This window comes from Amblyomma mixtum, chromosome 3, assembly GCF_055824585.1.
Source record: "Amblyomma mixtum isolate Tamu chromosome 3, ASM5582458v1, whole genome shotgun sequence".
Classification (NCBI taxonomy): domain Eukaryota; kingdom Metazoa; phylum Arthropoda; class Arachnida; order Ixodida; family Ixodidae; genus Amblyomma; species Amblyomma mixtum.
In genome coordinates this window covers 196,781,181-196,807,576 of record NC_143014.1, presented here as the reverse complement: position 1 = coordinate 196,807,576, position 26,396 = coordinate 196,781,181, and the positions used below count along the sequence as shown (strand labels likewise).

The 26,396-nt window shown below is 54.3% G+C and overlaps 1 protein-coding gene across 1 annotated transcript in view; it reads right to left on the bottom strand.

The window, feature by feature from the left end:
- The window catches only part of N (neurogenic locus Notch protein), a 73,235-nt gene that overhangs the window by 36,553 nt on the left and 10,286 nt on the right, over positions 1 to 26,396 (bottom strand). Inside the window, exon 2 of the mRNA XM_089582411.1 lies at positions 11,734 to 11,815. Coding sequence (XP_089438537.1) covers positions 11,734 to 11,815 — 82 coding nt within the window. The remainder of the gene's footprint in view (positions 1 to 11,733; positions 11,816 to 26,396) is intronic.

Sequence of the window (26,396 nt, the reverse complement as noted above, 5' to 3'; positions counted from 1 at the left end):
CTCAGTGCGCGCAATGAGCGCCTTAACGAGATGCAGAGAGGCAAATCTGTAATAAGGCTGTTTTATTTTTATCTACATATATGCGAAAGAAGCGAACAGTCAACGAAACCATGAAGCATGAGGAATGCTTGTTTTTTATTGATGGTGTTGATATATTCGAAATTATTAGTGCAATTATTTATCGCTGATGTGTGTGTGTGTGTGTGTGTGTGTGTGTGTGTGTGTGTGTGTGTGTGTGTGTGTGTGTGTGTGTGTGTGTGTGTGTGTGTGTGTGTGTGTGTGTGTGTGTGTGTGTGTGTGTTGCTCCGCCGTTCATTCTCTGCTTGACGGTAGTAGAAACTTTTCTCTTCACGCAGTTCATTTATCCCGCACACGACTTAGACACGCGTAGCCCGACGACTTGCCCGCGAACCAGGCGTAGCAGGCGTTTTGCAGGCGTTTTGTTTCCTTGTGGGCAGCGTTCCTGCAGCTGCCATTTCGCGGACCCCATAGTGATTGCCCATTCTGGGTTCTTGCCGGCAGTCCACTGAACATTTCTCCTTGCCGAGAAAATCGGCTGGCACGACCCTCGCAGGCAATCGTGACGCCCAGCAAATGGCGCTGGCACCGCAGACAGCGGACGCGAGAGCGAAGACATTTCAGATTGTTCTTTTCTCTAAGTTCGTGCGACCTGCCTCTCGCTATTACATCACTGAGTCATCCTCTCTCTCTCTCTCTCTCTCTCTATATATATATATATATATATATATATATATATATTGTTAAGATCGGCGTTAGCAAGGAGTCAGCACCCACGTTTCTCCTGGATGGTTCCGAGAAACCCCTGTCTAACCAACGACGTGTTTGCCTCAAGGCGTGCCGAATGGACCTTAGAGGCAAGGCCAATGTATCTTCGAAAAACGTAGCGCGAAAAACAAGACACAGGTAAGGTGAAGACAGGACACGAGCGCTCGTGTCCTGTCTTCACCTTACCTGTGTCTTGTTTTTCGCGCTACGTTTTTCGAAGATGCAATTGCTCCGACTAGCCCAGTTTAGCTTACTTGTGCAGGCCAATGTACGTTGCTGCGTCTCAGTGCGGGACCCCACAGGTAGGGACCCTACCACAGGAACAAGAGGACACAAGCGACTATGGCGGATGTCAAGGGCCGTCGTCTTTGGTGGCTCTTCTGTGTATCAAGCATCGCGGCGGGCTGGCGGGGGACTTCCGCAACCTTCAAGAACGTCCCCAAAGGACAAAGGCCCACTTCCGCCCTTTTGACGGTCTCGCATTCCGACCCTTCATGACTAATGTCTTCTGACGGACAGGTGTCGGCGGCCCAGGGGAACCTTCGGCACGTCCGAGAATCTTGCATCCCGGAATCAGCTTTACCTCGAAGGCATCCTTGTCTCCCCGGCTCAACGCGTAACGTGTCCACAAGTGCGGTGGTGGAAGTTTGTGCGCGCGAGTGAAAGTTTCCGGCCACTCCTAGCCTGGAGTTGACGTCATCATCCTAGGGAAGCTAGGGAAGAAGAATGGTATAAAACTCGGCGACGAATGCGGTCGCAGGAGACACACTTCCTGTTCCGGACTCTTGTAAATAGGTAGTCACAGTCGCATTTTCTGTTCCTGACTGTTGTAAAAATGTAAATAAATTCAAGTCTTCTTTCGCCACCTTCTAACTCCGTCGCTCAGCGGCATTCCTGTCCTTGGCCTGGAGGTGGGAACGAGCGTCGTGCTGACCGTGGATCCGTCGAGCCGCTACCCCGAACCTCGTCCTCAACAATATATATATATATATATATATATATATATATATATATATATATATATATATATATATATATATATATATATATATAGGTTCGCCCGGACAGGTTCGAATCCTGTCGGCTGCCCCATTATAGAGGACTCATTGATTGTAAAACATTTTATTCGCCGTGAAGAGCTTGGCAAGAGGTCGCGTTAAGTGGTCGAGAGTACATAGTTCAAGAAGAACAGCGCGAAAAGACAAGGACCACAGGAAGATACACAAAGACAAGCGCTTGTCTTTGTGTATCTTCCTGTGGTCCTTGTCTTTTCGCGCTGTTCTTCTTGAACATGGCATACCAACTCGCCCAAGCATCAGTCCTAGAGAGTACATAGCCCTCGACGACTTTGTCAGCCCACTCCACCGCCAAAACTTGCGTTCTAGGGTCAGAGCTAGCCAGCACGGTCTCCCACCGCTCGAGAGAAGGAGCTGTAACTAGATCACCCGGAGGTGGCTCTATTTTGCAGTCCCACAGGATGTGATCGTAGGTAGCACGTTGGCCACAGTGTTTGCAGTTTGGGTTGTAAAGATCTGGATAAATGTGCGCGAGGAGTGATGGGGTGCGTATCGATCTCGTCTGTAGACGACGCCACGTAACCTCTTGTTCTTTAGTAAGTCTTTTGTCTGGAGGGGGGGAAAGGACTCAAGTTAAAACGCGGCCGTTCGTTCGAACGCCTAGACTTTTTTCTCTTCTTCTCCCGCTGCATTCCTCCCTTCCTCCTCGTCTTCGTTACCACTTGACTGTTATTAGGATCGGGTGAGCGTGGTCGGGCCGGAGAAGGGACGAGGAAGGACGGGAGACGGGGTTACGAGGAGAAAACAAGGAAGGAAGACTTTATGTGTGAATATTTACATTATTCACAAAAAGAGAGCAACTGAGAATGAACCTCAGTGAAAGAGAACGTCTTCAGGAGTCAACAGGAGTGCTCTCGAGTCTCAAAACAACACCCCGTTAAATAGCGCACAGATTCCCCAGATCCCTGTCTGGGGAATATAGTTCGAAGGATGATGTCCAATAGCATGAGCAGACGTGGACTCCGGAGGTACCACCCACGGCTGGGGCGGCGTCGGGCTGTGGGGTCTCTCGCAGCCCGGTTGATGGGAGAGGGTAGAGGCTCAGTAATCAAACACTGCTGTCTTTCACTAAGCACACCACCACTCTGTTCGTTGACCCGAGGGTCGACTCGGCCACGGAACGCCGCCATCGTCGCCGCATCTTCGGCCTTCGGCGATCTTTGACCTTCGCCGCTGCGACCATGGTCCCACGGTCCTGGAAGGTCGCTGCCTAATCCACTTAGGCAGCAGGGGAACCGCGAGCTGCCTTAATCCACGAGGCAGGGGGGGGGGGGGGGGGGGGGCATCCCAAACCCAACACTGTTTGGTGTTTCACCCAAGAGTTTACACAATTCTTAAAAATAGTGTTTTTGAGTTAGAAGGGAGCTTTTTTCGGCATGGCAATGTCAGCGGTGTAATAACGAATCGGGAAAAATAAAATAAAAAAAGTAATTTTGTTATTAAGGTCTCCTTCTGTGCTATTGGAAGGCAGTGAAGGCGAAACTATACGACCTTGCAAGCTCCAAGTGCATTTATGCTGCTCGTCATTATCCCTTAAAGATTAATGTGGTATAGCTTGAAGCTCCTACAGGTCCACAAGGCGCGTGATGGCGTCTCAAGAGTGATGAAGTGTTTCTTAGTATGACTGTTCACACCATACTAACCTGCATCCGCCTTTCAAGGTCTCGGAGGCTGCCGAGAGATCTTTCAAAGCCACTCATGAAATATGGCAAATGGAAAGGCTGTGCGCATTACCGCTGAAATACCTAAAACCGCAAAACTTTTAAAATAGGCCCTCACTAAGGCAATTTCATTTTCGCTATGCCTTCAGCTGGTGCATTTGGATGGGGTAGTCGAGCTTTTGTTCTGATCACTGTCCATACATATAAACGCAGCAATAATACACGGGCTCCAGTGGGTTCCGTGCGCTTTCACCCTGTCCATTATATCCGCACAGCGAGTTCCCATATTAACGAGGCGAAAACACATTCGAAAAGTTGACCATAATTCTGCTATAAAAAGGGCGCATAATTCCAGTCGTCCATATTAACAGGGCGAGACTGTGTTATTTTTGCACAAGAACAGCACGGATAAAGAGGACGTTTGCACAAGACCACTGAAAGGCGCCGGCAGCTTCAGAGGCGCTGGTTAGCGCACATCTTCGGGGCTGCTCCGAGCTCCCCAGTTTGAAATGGAGTTTGAAAACATGCAGCCTCTCCGAAGCGATCCGATCCTTCTCCATTCCACTGTGGGCACCCTCACCCACCCAGCCCCGCTGGCCAGGGCTGTGGAGTCAATCCTCGTTTTAATTCCCACCGGCGGCGCGATCTATGCGCGACAAGATGAAACGACCGATAAAGAGGCCGCACAACACAAAGGCGCTGGTCGCACGCAGGACGACGACGCTGGTCGGGCGGATCGGCTGAAGACGTCGTTGCGGACAAATTAGCAGCTCGATCACGTCGTCTTCCTGCTTTCAAGTGCGCCCTCCCGCGCGGCTACGGAGCGGATCCGGTTGGCTTCTTCGGAAGGCGCATGCGTCGCCAGCCGACGGCGCGGCCAATGGTGGCCGACCTGCGCCTTCCCCGGCTTTCTCACGGTGCCGCTGGCTTCGCTTCTTCCATTCGCGCCGACTGCTCGGATTGGCTGGCGGCGCCCGCTCCATTTCCGCTTTCCCATATTACGGCCCCCGTATCTCCGGACGCCGCGACGCTAATCTGTCTTTCGCCCATCGGAGACGCCGCCGCCGCCGATGAGCGCTCTGCGACGGATCCGACGGATCCCCCTTTCCCTCTCTCTCTCTCTCCACACACACACACAGGTATATATACACACACACACACACACACACACACACACACACACACACACACACACACACAGCAAACAAGTGAAGGGAAAACAGGTGCTCGTTATGACACACATGACGAAAGCCAACAGCCACTGAAACCAAGGAGCATAGGAGATGTTCTTCCAATTTGTGGTGTAATTAATGGTGTAAATATTCAATCACTGAAAGAAAATTGATAAGAAAGCAGAAGAAAAAACAACCACATGTCGCCGGTGGGATCCGAGGGTGGCGCTGGTGAACACTGAAGTTTCGGTTGCACGCAGATATAAATACCCCAGAAAGAACAAGACTGGACAGCCGTCGCCGTATCTCAGTTGGTAGAGCACCGGACGCGAAATTAGGAGGTTGTGGGTTCGGATCCCACCGGCGGCATGTCGCTGTTTTTTCTGCGTTATCTATTATTTTTGAGTGTTTGAATATTTACACTATTAATCTCCAATGAATTAACCATCAGAAATTGAAAAAAAAAAACATCCTTTATGCCCCTTGGTTTCGGTGGCTGTTGGCTTCCGTCACGCACAAACACATTTGTGTGAAGGAAAATAATGTCATGTTCCTTGGTTTCGGTCACTGTCAATTGGCTTCCTACATATTTACGTCATAACGAGCGCGTTTCTCTTCCCTTGTCTGATTTTATATATATATATATATATATATATATATATATATATATATATATATATATATATATATATATATATATATATATATATATATGCACACACGCACAACGCCTGTCTGATATATGGTAAGTGGCTTTACGCGGGTGGCAACTCTTGCTTTTGGCTTTCATAGGACGCTTCGCGTGTTTCTACTGTCCAAAAAAAAAATTATAGTAGAGCGAGTTTATTATGCTGAGTCGTGTATAGGGACGCACCACAGTGCGGCGAAGGGAGAAGGGGGGGATGGTGCGGAAAAGGAATAAAATGCAGGCGGGGAGGCGCGCCGAATGGCCGTCCGTCCTTGTTTGAGCTAATTGGCGCCTTCCTGCGTCGGCCGGAACACGACCGACGGCCGCGCTCTTCCTCCCTTTCATTGGCGTCGCCGTGTCACGCCGCAACCCCCCCTCCCTCGCGCCCTTCCTCTTTTCACCCTGTCCGCGCTACTCGGGTGGGCCAGCCCGGTCCAGTTTGTTCATTTCGCTCATCCGCCACCCCGTCCGCTCATCCTCTAGACCTTGTTTTCTGTCTTCCGCCTGCTCCTCTGGCCCTTCTGCCGCCTTAATCAACGCGGCACTTCCAGACTCTCGCCTGGCTCGGGCCGCCGCTCCACGGCGAAACGTTGTCATTTCCGTTATACACACCCCCGACGCATAAGACGGAAGGAAAAAAGGGGGAAAAAAAATAACGCTCACGCCATTAAAAAACGCAAAAGTTCCAAGGCGCGAAGCGACGCTGTCCCAATGAGATGGACGATCGGCACGCGCTGATAAATCGGAAAATAGCACCTCGCCAAGGTTAACAGCTGGTCCCCTGATCAGACAAGAAGGAAGACTCAAGCCCTCAGTGTGCGGAACGGAACGTACGCGAATTTCGGAGCGGAACTCTCACGCGTTGCAGTAATGGTTTGCCTAGAACTGTGCGAAATGCAGTAAAGTTTGCCGGGCTTGCTAGCAAACGCTCGCAGGTGAACTGAAAGTTGAGCAGACGCCCGGCGCCACAGCTTGTCGAAGAATCTGGGTGACGTTTAGCTCCGCCCGCAAACGTAAACGTCCCCGAAAGCACCGCCTGGACAGGACTGAGCAGTCCGCAGTTGCGGTGCCTTCCCTAATCGCGAAGCGTCACGGATGGCCTTAGACCCGGCTGTTGCGGCCAACTTTCGAGCGCGTGCTTTGCCTCGTGCCGCTTCCTGGAGATGCTCGAACAATGGACGCCCAAGCGAAGAGCGCGCCGTAGAAGAGGGCGACCGCGGTCGGGCCTCCTCTTCGTAGGCCGGGCGGCGCCGCTCACGCGCTCGTCGGCGAGATCGGTAATGTGTCTCCGGCGACCAGCCCAAGGCAGGAAAGCAGCCCAGTGCGACGGGGTGGGGGTGAGGGCATGCTTGCGACAGTATAAGGAACATGGCGAGTTCGTTAAGGAAATCGCTTTCGCGGAGCGTCGTTTCACAAAAATCACTGCTGCCAAAACGTAAACTCACAGAGTTTTACAGCGCCCGCCTTTTGGTCGAATCTGAGCTGACGTCCGACTGTTCTTGCGTCTGTTCACTGCGACAGCGCAGGCCCGTTGTCAGGACTACGGCGCCTTCATTATAGTATGTCCACTTTATCCAACTCCCCGAGACCGGGATGGAGAATAAAAAGGCAGGAGGGAGGAGAAAGCCGGCGTGCGAATCCAAACAACCTGAATGCGCTCTGCCGAGCCAAGGCCGAACACTGAAGTCAGTCGTGCAGATCGCTCGTGAGTGCGAACCCCGGCTGGTGCCCGCCCCGCGCCCGGTCGCACAATCGAGCTGTGCCCATTCGACTCCCAAGGCCGCCGCGAACTCCCTAGTGAGAAGCCACCGAGGGAAGCGGGGAGTTCCGCTCAGAACCGGGCCGCGAGATCGTTACCTCGCAAAACGCACCGTTCGGGATTCGTTCTTGACAGTCCCTTCGCTCATGATCGCTGTGGTAGGTGATCGGAGCGATCGCGAGCACTTGGGGTCCCTACGTCCCACATTCATACCCGGAATGTGACTCCACAAAAAAAAAAGGCGCTCGTGGAACTTGATACCACGGTTCCCAGGGATTAGATAGACTCCGAGAGGGGCGGACTGGTAAAAGGGACTCTGAAAGCCACAAAGGCTGTCACCGGTTTACCTTTCGATACGTGCACTGCGGAGCCACCAGAGCCTGTCGTGGAACGCCACGCACGGGCAAGGACGAAACCTGCACCAACGCGGCTTGCTGCTCGTTCTTTTATTCCAACGTGCATGATGCATGCAACGCGAGGCGAGAGCGGCCGTCGAAGCGACGGCGATCTGCTGCTGCCTCGAAGCCGTCGACTGGCGGCCTCGGTCGGCTCCCGCAGACCCTCGCTCTCCGCGCGCCCGGTTCGCGGCGGCACTAATTGGGTCAGCGCGGCGGCATGTCCTTGCGAGGCTGGCTCCGGGAACGCCGACCGGAACATCGCAGCACCTTCCCGCGCACTGGCCGACGACGCTCGGCGTCTTTGGTTTTTCGCTCATCGGTGGTCGTGCCCGCTCCGAAGCATCGACCAGGCGGCCAGCTGAATCGTTCCACTCCGTACCTCTCCTTCCGACCACGGGGTCGCCGGTTCAAGCAACAACGCGCGGGATGCAGAGTACCTGGCCACCAACCAGTCTCTCACTGGGACGAATGACGCAACCATGCGCAGGCCTCACGCGCCGCAGTTTTGCCTTCCACTGGCGAACGTCTTCACGCACGTTACTACCTGCATCGAACAATCTTCACTGCAACGCGAGAAGGTGACTGGCGGGCGTTTAAAACGAGAAGCTAGCATGCGCTTCCTACCCTATTCAAGATTACAAGTGCATAATCGATGCTAACCGAAAATAACTTAAGCTCTTGATGCAAAATTTGAGCGAGGGGAGGGGGGGGGGGGGGGCATTGAGCATCGTATCTGATACTGACGTCATTTAAAGAAAATTTGTGCTTCTGCGCGATAGAAACTGTTCTTTTTTTAAACACGCAAACTTGTGATTTGTCACTGTCATCCAGACGAAGAGCACAGGACTCTCATCGAGCACTCGCACAACTACGCCAGCTACGTATGAACCCGCAATGGACGCACGCGAAGTGCGGACGTTAGCTTCATGGTTGCAATGTGTACATTCGCTACAGGCGCCGAGGTTAACGTTAGGTCGTGTTGCTACTGACGGGACTTTTCGCTTTACTATTCTATAGGGTCCCAACACAGCCTCACGATTAAACGGCAGCAAACTTGCACAAAGCGCCTTGTCACAAAGAGACGCCTGCTTCCCAGGAGCTTTATCTTTTCGTCCCCTGCCGATAGATTTCTCCGTTTCTACGCTCATTTGCAATGTGCCTGTTCCTCTGTGTTCGCCCACGCAGTGTACACAACGTCTGGTACAAATAAATGACGAGCAAAGACCCGAGGGTGGTTTCTGACGGGGAAAACAGCAGATTATCAGGTGAACACAGTGCATCGAAAAAGACATGCATATAGCTGATGTCATAACACTTCCAAGATTACTTCAAAAAATGCTTCTGCTGCCTTTCAAGTGCGCACGCGCTTTGTTCTGAAATGGCCGGCGCGTCGCTCCTCTTTCTACCCCTCGAAGACACGTCCCGCAGACGAGCAGCAATTTTCGGAACCCGCACGTCGGGGCAGTCGCGGATTTCAGCCATTTTGTCAGACAAAGAAAGGAAGAAAACAAACCGAAGACCTGCCGGCGTCTTCCAGTTTATGCACCGTGGCTATCCTCGCGCCCCGATTGGGCCCAAATCGCTAAGCGAGTGCCTCGACAAATTTTGCACGCTTCTCTGTGCTGTGCGAAGACGACGGTAATTTGAAGTGCACAAGGCGGTATTTACGTCTTCGGCGTCGCCGTCCGAGGGGCCCCGATACTCGTCGGAGGCCCATTTCGCCGCCGTCGCCCCTCTCTCGTCGCGAAAGCCGGTGAAGCGACGGCCGCACACTGAGAACCGGAATCGTGGCTCGGTCGCGTGATACGAAAGCGACCGCAACGGCGCGGACCGCGTTCGTCTGACCCGAAGGCGAGCAACGGAGCCAAGATGCCAAGCCGCACCATTCAGCAAGCAGAGCGAAGATTTTCTTAAAGAGAGTGTTACTCGAACAGCCGGGCTCTCAGAAAGTGCTCAAGGAAGCAAGCACCGACAGTGCGTCGAGGTGCGTCGCACGGCGTCGCAATTTGTGCAGCGCAGAAGACTGACGTCCACAAGAACGACTTTTGTTATCCAATGCTGATCAGTGGCGAGGTAGAGCACCCGAGCCAGGCACCATAACCCGAGTTTCAATCGGTTCGCAGCGGCCCGTCACGGCGGTGACAGAAATCTGCGGGGTGCCCCGATACAGCTCCCAAAGGAGGCTGTATCGAGGCGCCATCAAATCTACTCTTAGCTAGCGCCACACAGCGGTGGAGTTTATGCCCTAAGCCTAACGCTCGTTGCCGACTGTCGCGCGACGGCGCGGCGCGTTGCACAACGCACGCGGGGCGGGACAACCGACACATTCGCGGCGAGCCGAATCGTGGTGGGGAGCAGCGTGAGGGAAGTGAGGGGAGAGACGCAGTCGAGGGAAAAGGGTCGGAGCTCCCCACCAACGGTTCAGGCCCGCCATGAAAGGCAAGGGGCCCCTCTGCAACGCGGCGCTTGGCAGCCGGCGAGCGCCAACCGCCTCGCAGCACACCTGCCCTGTCACGTGACCGCTAACGGCAATGCGCCCCGAGCGGGCGACAGATGTTCAACGAGCGCGATGCGAGCAGCGCCTCTTTAACCATTAAATGGCCCAGCTCTTCCTCCAGCGATCGCTTCCCCCTCCGCCCTCATGAGGCGCCCGCGGCGGTTGCGTCGTACCAGGTGCCGGAGGGGGGGTCGCCAGCGCGGCTCGATCTCACCACGACGCCGGTGGTGTTCGGTTTATGACTCGGCGCGCGGCTTTGGAAGCGTCGCCCGGCGCGCCGGTGCACCGCGCGACTCGCTAGACTCTCGGGAGACGCTTACTGAGCGCGGCAAGAAAGCAGCTGTCGACGAATTCCCTACACTTACGCAAGCCGCCGTGTCTGCGGACACGTGGTCGCGAATCTATATCATCGCAATGACTCGTCTTCTCGCTGCCGTGCGATGGCGAAACAGCCTCGGTCTCGGAGCTTCGCATTTCACGCGCTGGTACGTTTTCGCCGATAAAAAGCCTATTTTTGATCGCGCTCGCTGTAACTCGCTCAGGCGCGACAGAAGTCATCTGCTGAGTACCGGAACACAGCGTCGATTTCCTGGCAACCCTCGACTGGCGTGGGCTCTTCTCTCGAAGACCGAGCGGCCCCTTTGACGCACACGACGGCGACACCCTCGCGACAAGGACGTTCAGGAAGTGGAGACACCGCGGGCGGCCGAGCGCGGAACCGCGAAGCGGGAAGTGGTGCAACCGTCGCCTCACCCGCTGCCGGGGTCAGCTCTGCAACGTGCTCGCGGGGGCGGAAGACGCGTCTTGCTCAGCCGGCTCCGCCGTTTGGGATCCCGTCTAGCACTCAATGTGGCTCCTCAGACGCGGCGCTCCACAAGTCGGCGCTTGCACGGGGCTAATGAGAGCTACACGGTACATCAAACGTGATGCAGCAGGCGTCGAGGCCGGACGCCTACAGGCTGGGCCTCACAGGGAAGAATTCAAGGCCTAACATTTCCGAGCAAACTTTAGGACCAAACAGGTGCCCGAATTAGCAAATTAAAACAAAAAAAAAACAACAACAGCATCGCAAATTTAGGCTGCAGGAAGGAAAGGTAATTAGGGAAATGAAAAAAAAAGAAAACCGCATATAAGCTCCAGTACATTCTGAACTGCCAGCGCCCGCAGCCTCCTCACTCCTGCCAAAGCTCTTTCTAGCTTTCTACTTATACGTGCTTCTTTTTTTTTTTTTTTTTTGATGCCGGGAAGGCACTTCGTATCTGAACCTCACTGTCAGGTTGAGCCTAAGACACCAAAGTGCGATCCCCAAGAAAACCTTCACGAACTTGCCTGGCATGCAGGCAAAAATCAAAGGGGAAAGCAATAACCAAATCTCAACGCGCTGTCTCGACGCATTAGACGCGTTCAGACTTCGTTACTGCTTCCCGCAAGAGCCGACCGCTGCAGAAAGCTAAGCGCTTTGGGCACGATTGCGCCTTGAATACAACTGCGCTCTTTTCCCCAGAAATTTTCAAGCTCTGCATACGTCACGAGCAGATAACTATTAGGCATTGTTCTCCTTCTTCAAACTCCCGCGGAACACTAGCCTGACAAGGGCGTGTACGCTAGCTCCCATCCGCTCGTGGCGCACTGGAAAACCATGAGTAGAGGGCGCGCAAAGCACTAAGTGCGCAAATGGCACGCTGCGTGTACTCACTTGCAGTGCGACTCTCCGCTCGGGTTGGACGACACACAGGAGGCTCCATTCTTGCACGGGTTTGGCGAGCAGGACACGAAAGCTGCGGCAGAGGAAGATAAAAAAAAAAAGCGTCACGAATGCTCATCCAGAGCGCTGTTCTTAGACTCTCTTATATGTATGTAATGCGCTCCGTTGATTATTATTTGTGACTACTTCATTACAAATATAATTGGTTAGAATGGAATATCAATAAATTAGGTTATATTACACAATCTGACAAAATGCGCAGATACTCCGAGACTGCCCATCCTTCATTTCACAGCGCATTTTCAAACTCGACTTTGTCGAGCGGTAAGCAATGAGCAAAATCTTTATCCCGCATCGACTGAGCGATATGACACGGCGGAAGCCTCTTCCGACAGAAGCGCGCATCCTCAGAGCGTCTGCAGTCACGCTGCCTGTTTGCAACGCTCACTCTTCAATGAAATGCAACAGTCAGCTCGTGTTACGACGTATCATGTCAGCAGGCGGCGTAACCGTGGTTATCTATCTGTCCAAAGGCGTAAGAGAGCCGCAAGCCGCATTAATTAATGCCAAGCATTGCCAAAGTCGTCTCTCCGCCCACGAAAGCAAGCCGTTGTGCTATTCATTGTGCTAAGCGTCGTGCAGGTGGGACCCCAGCATGTGCAGCCTCGTTGGACTTGACTTATTGAACAATATTACAAAAAAAAGTAACTTCTGACGTACGACACTTCCACTGTACATTAGAACTTACAGCGCAGCTTCTAAGACATCACACTTCACAGGAGGAAGCTGCATTCAATCATGTTCAAGCCGACAAAGAATAGGCAAAGAAAAGAGTGGCCAGTACGAGTCTTCTAGTGGAAAGTCTTCTAAGGCGCTTATTTTCGGCATTGTGCTTAGAGAGAGGACTGACGCAGGAGGCGGCAGACTTGAAGATGTGCTACGCTTCTTGTGCTTAGATGTGCTTCATGTGCTACGTCGTTGCAAAGTTTGTTGCAAGCCTACTAGAACAGACACCGCTACGCGCGAGATGTTGGTTCCTTGAATCGGACGCCTCAATAGCGGTGCCTGTGCTATCTTGAATATGTTGAAGAGCTATCCTGAAGCGCTGTCAAGGTGCGGCTGCTTTCACTCCCCGGATGAATGAAAAGCCGTTACTGAAAGAAGCTAAAGGAAAGAGGTGGAGAAAGTGAGATGTGGTTTCCGTCAAGGCATGCGAAAAGCGGCCGAGCTTCGACTTCATTTCAGACCCCCCTGCCTTCGCTTCTCCATTCCCTCCCACACGCCACAGCATTGCCGCCCCTGTACAGCGACCCGCAGGCCACTAAAATTCTCTACTTTATGTCAGCGTCCTTCAGTCTACCTCCTGGTCGCTTGCGTGGTACTCTCGCATAAGCATGCTCCGCGTTTAAAGTGTGTAGTCGCATTCGCCTTCTTCTCTCTTCCTCGTCCGCATGCGAGTCACTCTGCCGCGGGGAGACGACGCGCCGTGAGAGCGGCGCATTGTTTTTGCATTCCCTCGCTGTCAGGCACGCTCCCTGTTTCTTGTTTCCACGAAGCTGCTTCCCGCGCTTGAAACAAAGTGCCAGTCGCCAGAGAGACGCATCTCACGGCCTCCCTGCGCGCAGGACGAAAAAAAAAGAAGGGAGCGAAGACGTCGGGCTGACAGAAAGCAGGCCGCGTAGAAGATGACGAACAGCGAAAAAAAAAAAAAAAAGACGGCGCCAGGAGGGCGCAGCAGTCACCGCCGGTGGGGCGACGGGAGCGAGCCACAGCGCCACCCGCTTGCCGGGCCTCGCACATGTTCCCCACCCGTCGGACCGTTTCTCTCATCCGAGTGCTTCCGCCCGCTTCCTCCAAAATGGGCACTGTTCATCGCTGAGCAATGCGACAAAGGTGGTGCCGACCTCGATTCTTTTCACCTTGCTTCTCTTCACGCGAGCGGACGCTGCGTGAGTCGACGGAAGGTTGCGTGCGCGGCGTTGGCGTCGACAGCGCAACTCTCCATCTCTGGTCAGCCCGCATTCCAGCGAACGAGTCTAATTAACGTCGCTGGCACCGTTTGTCCATCCGATTGACCGTTCTTGTCCAGCCGTCCCGTAGCAGCCGCCGTGCACGAGCGGGGAGCGCGCTCTTCCTTTGTTCGCTCTTCCGATCGCCGCCGGTTGAGGGGCCACCGCTGGGGCTCGTCGGGGCACAGCGCGAGCTGTCGCCGCCCTCACCCTCGATTCCGGTTCCTAGGCCCCTCTCTCTCCCCAACGCCGCCGGCCTCCGCAGGGTCTGTGTGCTAGGTAGGCACTGCCTGTAAAACCGACGAGCCACCTAGCCTGGCCGCGATGGCCACTAGCAGTCCTGGGCGCCGATGGCTACCGATAGCTGCATCTGCGCGCTCCGCGTCGATGTGGCTCAGTGGCATCCAGCTTGCACCGCCGTCTCTGACAAAGACGAAAACACTCGCGAGAAAGAAGCCGAGCAGAGAGACAGAAGACGGCCCATTATGGCAGCCCCGCAAAAAAGCAGGCCTGTCTCACCCGTCGCAGCAAGAGCATGAGCCAGCAACAGCGCCGTCGTGGGTCGTACTGCTTCATGTGCACGCGCATCAATTCGGCAGCGATTGAATGCCTTCTCGTTACAGGCAGTGGGTCATGCGAGGCCACTCTCGGCTGGCGCCGCCAGAATGCAGCTGCGCATTCTGAACGCTAAACAACGTAGGGAACATGGAGGAAGGAAAGGAAAACTCGTTGTAGGGAATAATCCTGCGATGCAAACGGACGGCCATGGCTACACATCCCCTTGCGTCTACCAAAAGACTACTCCTGAAAGGGCAACTCCGAGGTTTTTTTGAAAAAGTTTGAGTTGATAGGCACACCACATTCCTTAGTCCCCCTTTCTGCCACAACAAACTAGTCTCCAAAATGCCGAGTGGAATTATTTTAAAACAGTGAAAATAGTAAACCGAAACTCAGTCCATGGCAAGTCACGATGCTTCGCGTGATGCAGTGATAACGCCTGATAACGTAACATACATGAGCACAAACGCATTCGTACGCGCGTTGAATGGCTGAGGTAGCGACTGGAAAGGATGTCTCCTTTCATAAAATGTCTGAGACAACCTAACACAAGCGTCAAAATTTTGTTAGTGCGGGTAGTGTATGTGACGTCGCATATGCAGGGTTGTCCGTAGAAATAATCTGAACTGAGGCCTCGGAAACAGAAAACTTAAAATCAATTTGCGCCGGAATGGAACGTCGCACGGCTGCCAAACTTGGTGGAAGAAACCAGGAACGTGGGAGAAACCTACAGTACAAGTTTCATTAGAATGAAGTAACCTCGAAAACTTCCCTGAGATGCCGTTTAAAAGAGAAAGCGGACTCCGCGAAAAGGAGTCGTGTGTGCACGAGGTCAACAACTTGATGAGCTTGACCGGAGCTCCGAGTATGTGGTTGCACGTTTCCCACGAAAGAGGACGTTCTTCTCTTTTTTTTCTACCCCGAGCCCACAGAGTTCATTCATAGCGTTCGCACGAAATAAGACGCCGGTCCAACCACGCACGTGTTGCGAAACCCCTGCCTAGGGAAGGAGTGTGAATGCCTCGCAGCAAAGTGCTCGGGATGGTAAACATAACGCGCGCGAAGCCCAGATGCAAGCCGGGTATCGGAGAGCCGCCGACCTCTCCGCGCCAGGCGAGCGACTACGCGGCTTCCAGTATCGCGATGACTTCCGAGCCCGCAGTAGGCGGCACGGCCACTATGAAAATAAAGCGAAGTAACCGCCATGTAGAAACCACGCTGAAGAGTGAATATAGACGCACATCTCGGCGAATGTGGACGCCCCCTCTCTCAGCTGGCCGCCCCGAAGCTGTTCGTTGTCTCTCTTGCATGTAGCACACGTTGAGCTCAGCGAGTGCGTTAGCTACGGTTGCGTTACAGGCGCCGAGATCAACTCTGTAGGCGTTTTCGATAACAAGCACAAGTGTTTGCCAATAGCTTTTTTTTTTCGCTCTCTCTTTCCCTCAATTTGTACGCCTCCCGCGATTTGCGTAAATAGGGACATTTAGAATAGGGTGACGCTGGCGGTTAGGGGCGTAGGGGAGTTGCGGGGGGACAGTGCGCAGTGTTACTGTCTTGTGTCTGCGCACTGACTGCCCGCTGTTCCCCTATGCCCCTAACCGACAGCACCACCCTATTCTAAAAGCCTCTAATGATGCGCGTACTTGGTACACTCGCTTGCGCAAGTGAGCAGCACTGACAGCACTTAAGCGAAGACCGGCCACACCAGTAACCAAAGCGCGACACCGCGAATTTCCGGACAAAAGAGCAGAGTCAGCCACGCCGAACGGAGAATAAAGGGCGCGCGAGTTCTTCGGCTCATTACTGAGCGCTCAGGAACGTCCGCCAAAGCAGCGCACGGAGGCGGTCGTCTCTGCTCGCTTACAGCGACGCTCCTAATCGGCCGGCTCACCGCACCGCCGACTCTCGTCGCGAGACAGCGGAGCCGAAGACGTGGCTCGACCGGGACGACCGTGGGAGCACGGCGCGACAGTCCCGAGCAGGGCCTTTCGCGCAATCACCGACTCGACCGGCGCTGACCTCGATCGGCAACCGACGTGGCTACCTGCGGGTTACTCCTCACCAAATTGGCCCAAGAACTGCGGACGGCCCGAATTTACCGCGCGCGCGTGCATGAGCTCCTTCCTTGTCCACGAATCTGCAACTCTGCTCGGCTGCCTTCGGTCAGCCTCCAGGCGTCTTGCCTTGGTCGATGACGAACCGATGATCTAGGGCAACCCTAGTAATGTGCGCCGACCCGCAGTGCCGCTGGTGCGCATTGCGCGTGAGTCGAGTGGGCGGTCATTTGAGCTGCCGTTGGATGAGCAGTTAGCAAGTTCCAGGGTCAGGCCTTTCGATGCGCCGTTTCGGCTCCGACGGTCGCCGAGGGTTCTCCTTATCAGCCCTATTCGGGCGTGAGAAGTGGACCCGACAGAGGCGACGTTCTCCCCATCGCTGCGCCAGCTTCCGCAAGGAAACCTATATGTTAATATGTTTACAGAATTACCGAGTTGGAGCTAGCGCTGCTGAGCGATTCTGGACGTGTCATCTACTTTCGTAATGGCGCAATTCCTTCGCTTGATACTTGCCGGTAGCACTAGCAGCGCTTCCAGAGAGCTGCGTCGGAGGGAGAGGGCCAATATTCCTTTTATTTTTTTCGATCAGGAATACTACGTGCTTTCACCACCGCGTGGCGGTTTTGGAGCTTTGGAGTTGCTCCAGAGACAGCCACTGGCGCGCGCTCAACGATAGCAACGATAGCACCGGCTCCCGCTGATGCCCGCGCAGAGCCGCGCCCTCAGAGCGGACCCCGGTCGGCGGGTAGCGACCGGCCGCGCAATGAGGGCAGCGGCGCGCCGCTGGTTGCGTCGGCCGGCTCCAGTGCATCGCGGGCAGCCATTATTTCGCTCGCCGTAATGACGGGCGCCAGGAGGGGCGAGGAGGCGGCCATGTCTCGCTTCCTTCCCCGCCGGCTAATTTCTCACGCGGTGGCGCACAGGTGGCGAGGGAAGAGCGCATCCTGTGTGTCCTTCTGCGCGTGACATGGTTCCCATGACTGCCCTCCGCGGTGGCTCTTTCTATTTCGTCGGCGCTCCACGACCACCGGTCGGCCGCCCCTTTTCGCGGGGGTTCGCGCCGCGTACGCCACGCCTTGTAGTCGGTGGAACATTGGGCCGCAGTATGTTCCTCTATGATTGGGCAGCGAGGAAAGTGAGGCTGCGAAACCTCCGGGGGGCATTGCTCACGCTATGAAAGCCGTAACGCCAGCCCCGCAGCGTTTGTGCCAGGAACGGTAGTAGCCTGCGATCTGGTCATTCCTCACCTCGCAGGTCGCAACGCGTTCGTGACCTGCTAGTGAAGAAAAATGGGATCTCTGCCGCGTCCCGCTGCTCTCCGCGGTGCTCGGATACGTAGGGCAAGTTTGTAACTGCCCTGACCCGTGAAAAAGCCGTACTTGCGGGGGTAATGAGAGAATCACGGTCCCGACATTCGCAAGCTCTCTCTAGAGACTCAACCTGCCGCTACTGATTTCTGTGTTCTTAGAAACAAGGTCATCAAGTGCATCAGCGATGTTCACAGTTTGGCGAATCCAAACTGGCTCACTTCAATGTCTTCCTTTTCGCCATGGGTGGGGAAAAATGTTTTCTCGTGGTTTTCCATGAACGTGCTACGTGAGTGATTCGCTCCTCGCAGTGCAACCAAGACGCGCCAGTCAAGTGATCAGCGCAGGAGCTGTCTTTCGTGATATTTGTTTAAATGTAGTACGTGCGAGTACGTACTTCTTTTTTTTTTTTCCAGCAGGTGTTCGCAAGCCTCTCCCGAATGTTTGCTTTTTATTTTAGCCGCTCCACCAGGCACGTAGCTAGGAATTTTTCAATGGAGGGGCCCAAGATAATTTCCTCTAGCTGGGGAGGGGGGTGTAAAGTCGAAAATGACCAATTCCGCATATATGGGCGTCAACTCACTAAAGCTATCGCGTCATACCCTTAAGGCTGAGCTCAATTGGCCCCTCCGATTTTTTATTTCTTCTTTCACAAAGAGCGGATATCGGATTGCGGCTATGATCAGGCACGTAGCTGCGTATGTTTACACTTCATCTCTCTTCACCCACTGTAAGGCCCCTTGCTCTTTGCTGGGTGCAGACCACAAGAGGATCACGGCTCCGGCCAACATATCTGCCTTGCCTTGTAAATAAACCCTTTCCTCTCAGTAAATGAGAGGTACTAAGTGCCCGGCATCCCGTGAAAGTGAGGACGGACCTCGGGGCTGCACTGAGTTTGCTCGGCGGCTTCCTCAGGAATACAAGACTTGGCCACACCGTGTGAGTAACGCGGAGCGTGTGTGTTTTCGGGGATTAAGCATGAAGCGACACAAAGTAACCTGTCGGGCACATGACTGAACAGGTCATCTCCAGTCAGCACAGACGCGGGTCTGTCTCATCAGAGTGTGACTTCCCGCCGGCGATCCCTTGCCGACGTACCGATGCGGACGCATTCGGAAAGACCGCTCCTGACGGCAGTGTACCGCCACCCTTTCACCAGCTCCCTCGAACGGAATGCTTTCTCCTTCACCAGCAGGAGAGCAACAAGAGGACGCAGTGCAGCCAGACGAATCTGGGGCAGTAATAGGAGTCTCGGCTTACGTAAACAAAGACGTCATTTCATGCCTGGCAGCAGAGCGGCTGAACTCTCTCCTCCGTCGTGCTCTGGAGAAAAAGCGTCCCCGGCCAGGGAAGCGCACGCTTTTCGGCCGGCCGTGCGAAGTAAAAGGCGGGCAGCAAGCGGAGAAGACAAGCGCGCCCGGTCAAGAGCCCCTCTTCGCGCGGTCCACAAAGGGGCGCGCACTCGAAGAACCCGTTCCCCGGCCGGCCGGCCAGCGCGCCTCACGGGGGTGGACCGCGGGGCTAAATAACTGCGAGAAAGCTCGGCGCCCGGGCGCAGCCCGGGCGCATGCAAATGGCTCCGCATTGTGTTCCGGTGATATGACGAGCGGCGGCGACATGCGGACGAGCACGGCGCGGCGTCTTCTTCCCACCCTGTCGGCGCAACCTGCCGACAAAGATCGCCGCGGCCCCCGGAGAGCTAAGACAAAGGGAGACAGCTCCGCGCCGGCAGCTCAAAAGAGACGCCAAGCGGTTCCCACGCGACAAATGAGAGAAAGAAACTATTTGCGCTTTCGTGCCTTATTGTTCCTTTATTCTTGCTTTTTTTTCCTCCCCTCTGCGGTGTGTCTCGTTCTTCTTCCTTAGCGCTTAACGCCTCGCCGCACTCGCCGAATTCCACCGGTCTTGACAAAAGATCCAGTGAAGCGACGAAAAACGCGAGCTTAGAGGCAAATGTGTCGTTGCGCACCCTCTTTCATAAAATGCGAGAACATTTGACAAGAGAGTGGCTCTCGCAGAGCTCACCAAGCTATGTTTTGGAGCGATTCATTTCGCCAGCCCTTACCTCTCACAAAATGCGATCGTCGTCGCAGTTTCCAAAATGTCAGTATCTAGCTTTATTTCGAAGGTGCCCGATAAGACGAGTACAATGCCGGTTCTAAACCAACGCTGGCATATTGCTTGATTCGACACACCTTATAACGCAAACTGCAGAGAAGCCGGAACAACAAGGATTCCTCACGCTAAAATATGAGGTGGTGGGGTCCTTGTTAGTGAGACGAAGGAGGCGCTAGAGGCGCTTGCCTCGCCATACTGTTCGGTGGTATAGTGTGTCCATCTGGCGGTACCACTATATGAACTGTTGCTACGCTCACACGTGATGTATTAACGATTTTTTTTTGTATGATTTGGTGCTCCAAGACCCGATTCAAGAAGCTGAGCTTAGCTGCACTCCTCCACCGTAAAAACCAGGGAGTGGTATATTGCCAGGAATTCGGGGACAAGCGCTTCTAGTTCCTCTGGTAGCTATCACGTGGCGCATGGCTTTGATCATTCAAAAAAAGCGCGTTGACATCATCCGTGACGTAAAAAAGAAAGCGGATGGCCGAGTGGCTGCAAAATAAGACCTGTAGGGAGGCCGCTAGGCTTAGCGGCGCTGGCTGGGTGCTGTCCTGAATTCGTGGTAATTAAGGAACGTATGTACCACCATACTTAGGCCCGACATTCGTGTAAAATTTGTGGGCCACTCGTTTGCCGCAGAACGTTCCGGATGGTGTCGTACGATTCAGCGTTTCGTGCAGAATAAACTTGCTCGGTAAGTTAGAGTCTAGCTCGCGGCAGGGATTCGAACCGGCGACCTATGTTAGGTGTCTTAACGCTCGATTTCGATCGTTGTCTCAGCGTGGGCTCATTTTTTTGTGGCGCGGATCTCAGAGGATAGGCAGCACCGCCATTCAGTCTAATGGTGATCACGGAGTTATTTCAGTGTAGATGCCAAGAGTTTGAATCGAGTGGTGGCGAAAATTTTTGAAATGCATTTTTCTCGGCTATAAATGTGCGTGTTCTTTTTTTTACCTAGAAATAAAATTAGATGAGCCGGTCCTCGTCGTGCCTTTAATTTCAAATGAACGCTAGGTTACCGATGCAATCGTCCTCTGGGAGACAAAAAAAAAAAACAAGAGAGGAAGCCTGTAATGATTCAATGATTCGGTTTGCTTTCCACGGCTACCTTCTACCCGTGCAGCCAGTCGGCGAAGCTGGCTAATTATGCTTATCCGTTCACCTTCCTCAGAGTCTACCCGGGAACGGTACAAGATCGGACAGGCATCACTGCCCACCTCGTTCGCAGGGTACGTCAAAGTCTGAGATAACTGCACCTTTCCGCAATCTCCCGATGGATGCTTGTGGACAGAAAAAGATATGCGTAACAACCACGATATCCGTCGTTGGAAGCCGGACGCATACACCTATATATTGAATACCGCTGGAGGTGAACGAATGTGTGCGCGCCATTACTGCACAGTTGCGGCATCTCAGGCCTCGCCTCCTTACCCAGTGCATGCCCGCTCGGCGGCATGGCAGAGGTGGTGTGACATGCTTCTCTGGTCGGTATTAATGTCAATCCTACAGTATCCCTTCACGATGCTGCTTCCAGCGTGAATGCTAAGCATATACGCTATAGGCAGCCAGTTTTCTTTTTACTTTTTCTAGAGAGCTCTTCCATCCCCTGTTTCTGGCGTGTAATCCGATCTTTCACCGATTTAATCTATTTCGGCTAGTAAAAATTTCCATTACCGGCGCAACTATGGTGCAGTTTGCAGGAAAAAATAAATAGTGAAGTAATTCTGAGCGCTGAAATGACTGGTAAGGTTTTTTGTTGTTTTTTTTTTAACTGCCACTGACGCTTTTTATTAAGCAGCAAAAGAGCTGTGAAATGGCCTCGGCAGATGACTCAAATCAACTATTGCAGCTTCGGAAGGAGGATCGGAAGGGAAGGGAAGCTCCGTACGGAGTAGTCAGAATCCACCTGGAGTCAGATTCAACCAAGATTTCGCTTACGATGAGGCCACGGGCCTTATCCTGGCCTCGAAGGGGGGGGGGGGGGGGGGGGCAGATTTCACAGCTGCACAAGTTAGCTCCTTTAGATGCCACTCTGGGCCGACGTAACGAAATGCATAGCTTTTGCAATGAGAGCATTCCACTGCGAATAACCGTGTTTAACACGACAGCGGTCACACCTTATCCCTTGCGACTAAAGTTTCTGTATCATTAACTACACTAGTATTTGAGACAGAAAAATAATAGCGCTAAGCGGAGACAGACACAAGGAATACCGACGCAGTGTTTGTCTCCATTTAGCGCTATTATTTTGTGTCACGTAATATGCACCATCCAGCCCAAATTGACGTTCTTTTAAACCATTAACTACACTATCGCGCTATTCAAAATCCTGGGTCTTGCGTTGGATCCATATTCTCGCATCCGTACCAGCCGTATAGGTAGCATCCAGCCTCGTGTGACAAAATCAGTCTGCCTATAAGACGCGGTAGCTAACGTGCGTCATGCTCAAAATCTGGCTTGCGCAAGGACTCCTGTCCTGGTAGTTAACGAGGGTTCCCACGCCGCCGAAGCCAGCCGTTTTCCTCATGGAGGCCTAGGCATGTGATGATTATTTTCAAGCCGCTCCTGTCCCACTGCCCAACGTAGAATCGAGAGTGTTTCTTTTTTTTTTCTTTGCTCTCCCTCTCCTCCGTTCCATTCCTTTTCCTTAAAACAGGAGCGAAGAAATTACGCCAGAGCGTCTGACGCGGCTGCGCGCAACATCATCGGCGACGCGCACCAAGAGCCGAGGCACGGCGCGGGCACCGCGCTGTTCTCGCGAGCGGCGCGCATACCCAATCGATAGAACGTGGGAACCGCTTTCTTGGCAGCGCGTTCGGCTCCCGATCGGGCGCTCTCCTCCTCTGGGCGTTCGAGCGACGTAAGCGCGCTGCGGAGACTTTCATTTCCCAGGATTGGATTTCAGCGTCCTTGGTACTCGACAGCTTCCACCGTGCTCGACAGTGTGTGTGCGTGCGCGCGCAAGCACGCACTCAGTGACGGCTGTACGCGGCGTGTGTATAAAGTTTGCTCACTGGCGTCAACCGATTCCTTCCCACGCCGCAGCAGAAGCGACTCCTCCGAGATCCTAATTACGCTTCCCCCCCTCATCTGGGCGGGCGTGCACGCGCGCATGGCTCGGGTACCGCTTCTCCGGCACGGGCATGAAAAAAAGAACTAGAAAAAACGAGTCGCGGTCTCGAACGGCTCGATGACACAAACCCCAAGCACCGCCGCGTCATTCTCGAGCCGCGCGTATGCGCGCTCTAATGCAAGTGGTAGACGGAAGGAACTCGTAACCGCGCGCATTCTGTAGCTCCCACGGCGGTTTATGTCTGTTTTTTTTTTTTTTATCTGCGCCCAGCCCAGGGTTCCCCTCGTTTCGTGCCACCGCCGAGGAAGCGAGGAGAGCTCGCACAGCCGCTGCGAAGGAGAGACCACTGGCAGGCGCTTAGACGGGAGCGACGCAAGATGTTCCCGCGCGACGCGGTGTCACCTTTCAGGACGCCCAGCGAGCGGCCCGGGGCTCGGCCGACGAGCTCGCGCGCTCTTCTCGCCGACTGGCGACCACATGTGCGCCTCGCGTGGAACACCAGCGGGCGACTTGCCGCCGGCTGCTGGCGCTCTCCCTCAGCCAGGCCTCAACACTGGGACTGGGACTCCTCCCTGCCTTTCGGTGGGGGAGATGCACTACGCGCTTCTTTTTGTTTCTGCCGCGGTTGCGCTTCCGTATTCGAGGCATGCGCGGGCCAAATCACGACTGCGTAATTACAGAAAAAAAAAAAAAAGAAACAACAGATGGGGGCGCGGGAGGAGCAGCTCGTGTTCGCCAAAACCCTCTGCGACAGAACAAAGTTAAGACAGAAGGAACGTCTTGGGTTGAGAGAGCGAAGAAAAAAAAAGAGGAACTGGAACGAGCAAATGCGCCGAAGAGGCGGGAGGAGCGAGCTTCCCGCGCGCAGGCACCAGCGGAGAAGGCACACCGAGGTTACGTGGGAAAATCGGGCCCGAACGGCGCATCTGGCGACGGCCAGGAGAACGCAAGATGCGCAGCGGCGTCCGGGGAAATCCGGGCTCGCTTTCGACGCCGCTGCTGTTGCTGCACGAAGAATCGACGATTACGCAACGCGCCTGCTCCGTTCGGCGCGATCGCCGTCCAATTCACTCACTCACTCATTCGCCACACACAACCTTCCCTGCGCCGAGGAAAACGGTGTCCGGCCTTCACTCGACGCGGCTGCGCCGGAAATTCGTTGTAGTGCTCGCGCCACGCTCATCAGCTGGCACGGAGAGCCGCATAGGCGGCTAAGACAAACGCCAGGAACGCCGCCCGGGTGATGTGGCCAAATAGCGCGGGCGCGGCAAGACCGGAACGCTAGAGTTGCGCACACTCAGGGTCCACCTATTCACAACCGACCGATTGAAGCGTATATATCCGAACTGTAAGACCGAGCGGATGATGTGTCCTGCAGCACTAGACAACTTCGATATGACGCACGCCTGTGAGCAGTGGCCGCGAGGAGGTTACCTGTTCGTATGGTCGACACGTTTATTTACCTCTTACGCTAGCTTGCCTACGTCATCATCATCATCAGCCTGACTACGCCCACTGCAGGGCAAAGGCCTCTCCCATGTCTCTCCAATTAACCCTGTCCTTTGCCAGTTGCGGCCACTCTATCCCCGCAAACTTCTTAATCTCATTCGCCCACCTAACTTTCTGCCGGCCCCTGCTACGCTTGCCTTTTCTTGGAATCCACTCCGTTACCCTTAAGGACGAGCGGTTATCTTGCCTTCGCATTACATGCCCTGCCCAAGCCCCTTTCTTCCTCTCGATTTCGCGTAGCCTACGTAGCGACGAGAAATTACGAGCGAGTGCGGAGAGCTTCACTAGCCGCTTAATGCGAACGAAAGTAGCTCTGGATTGCCTACGAATCATCGCCTGTTACAGTATGCGCAAAAGCGACCGTGCGCACTTGCGGGTTACGCATCTGGAGAAGCGGCACCCCGGAAGAGACCGATCCGCTCCCAGCGAGGCGGGCGGGTTGCTCCGATTGACGAGCTGCATGCAGCTTCCCTCTTTTAGCCGACGTGGCTGCTGCTTGGTGGCGCCACGTCTATTCCAGCACAACGCTTCCTCGCAAGCAACGCGCTGCCTTGTCGGGTCGCCATGCAGTTGCGCTCCGAGGTTTCAATCGCGCCGCGGTATCAGTCGCAGCTGCCACGGGACACCGCGCTCCTCTCGAGGAGTACGCCGTAACGCTCTCGCGACCCTGGGAGGCTCTCGGTTAGTGAATGGTGGCGGAAGCCCGGGTCAGCGTGCAGCCTGCCACAGCTCACATTACTGTCAAGGCGCGCGCCATATGAACGCGCCGAGATTGGGGACGACATACGATCAACCTAGCACCCCCTGCCTCATAGTCAGGCTAAATCACTTTGAAGATCGCGTGGAGTTCGAGCCAGTGCAGACCCGGCTTTTCATGACCAGCTTCTCTAAAGGCTTGCAAAGCTGCTTCCGTCGCCTAAAATATGCAGTAGTGCAAAACGTTCCTCATTTTTATTTGGCGAGGCTCATCTTCTGCAAACTAATTTGTGCGTTCTTTATGCGCACCAGGCACATTGTCCAGCAGAAACGTGCGCATCGTGCAGGGAACACAAGCTGTCGCTTACGGGGAGTCACGTGTCAAGTGCGCGCTCACATTCAGCTTTGCGCAGTCGGCGCGCTCACATTCAGCTTTGCGCAGTCGTTCAGATGGTCAGCTTGAACAACGGTGGGACACGGGAACCATGCCATTTTACTTACTCACATGGTGTCACCAAATACTTTTTCCTCTACTTCTCGTGGCTGTGCTCAAAAGCAGGCGCATCCTACTGCCCGCCGTAGCAATAGTAATTTCTGCGCATGTGCTTCGCCTGGTTGCTTACGCTAAAAACCCTCTTGCTTGTCTGAAATACTTGCTGCGTAAAGCTAGATTTTTTTCCAGAAGTCTGCCTTAAGCCTTCTTTTCAGTCGGGCGTGTACTGCCTGCCAATAACTCGTCAGAGGGTTCCACTCCTCGGATCGCATTCCTTTTTAAACGAGACAGCTTGCAGGTGACAGCACGAGTGCCACGTAGAACCCTATGCATAGCACTCACCAAGCTTCCACGATGCAGGTGACTATAACCGGATTGGACAAGTGCGCGGATTTTCGCCGTACTGCCTGGCGCCGCTGTTCCTACATAGTGGCAGTTGTGACGTCAGTGTGACCCATATTCGCATCGTGCACAGGTCCAGTGCCACGCACCCACTCTAAAATTTAATGGCTCGAGAAGGCAGGGGTTGGGGTGGGGGATACCTCGCTTACACCGCATTCAACATAACGGCGCGCTGCGCACGTTTGTGACATGCGTCAACGACTGCAGCGGCTGACAGGTGCAGCTACCAAGCTCGGTGCACCGCGTCGAAATTATCCGAAGCACGGCCGTGAAAGAGCGGAAGCGCGTGCGTAGACGGTGAGGAAGGACCTGGAGCGTGGCTCCGGGTGAGCCGCAGAAAGCGAGCGCCAAGCTCGGCCCAGAGGCGGCCTCCATTGAAGAAAATGTCCGCTCGACCGGGAGAGGCGGCGGCCCTCCCCTCAGCTACGAGAG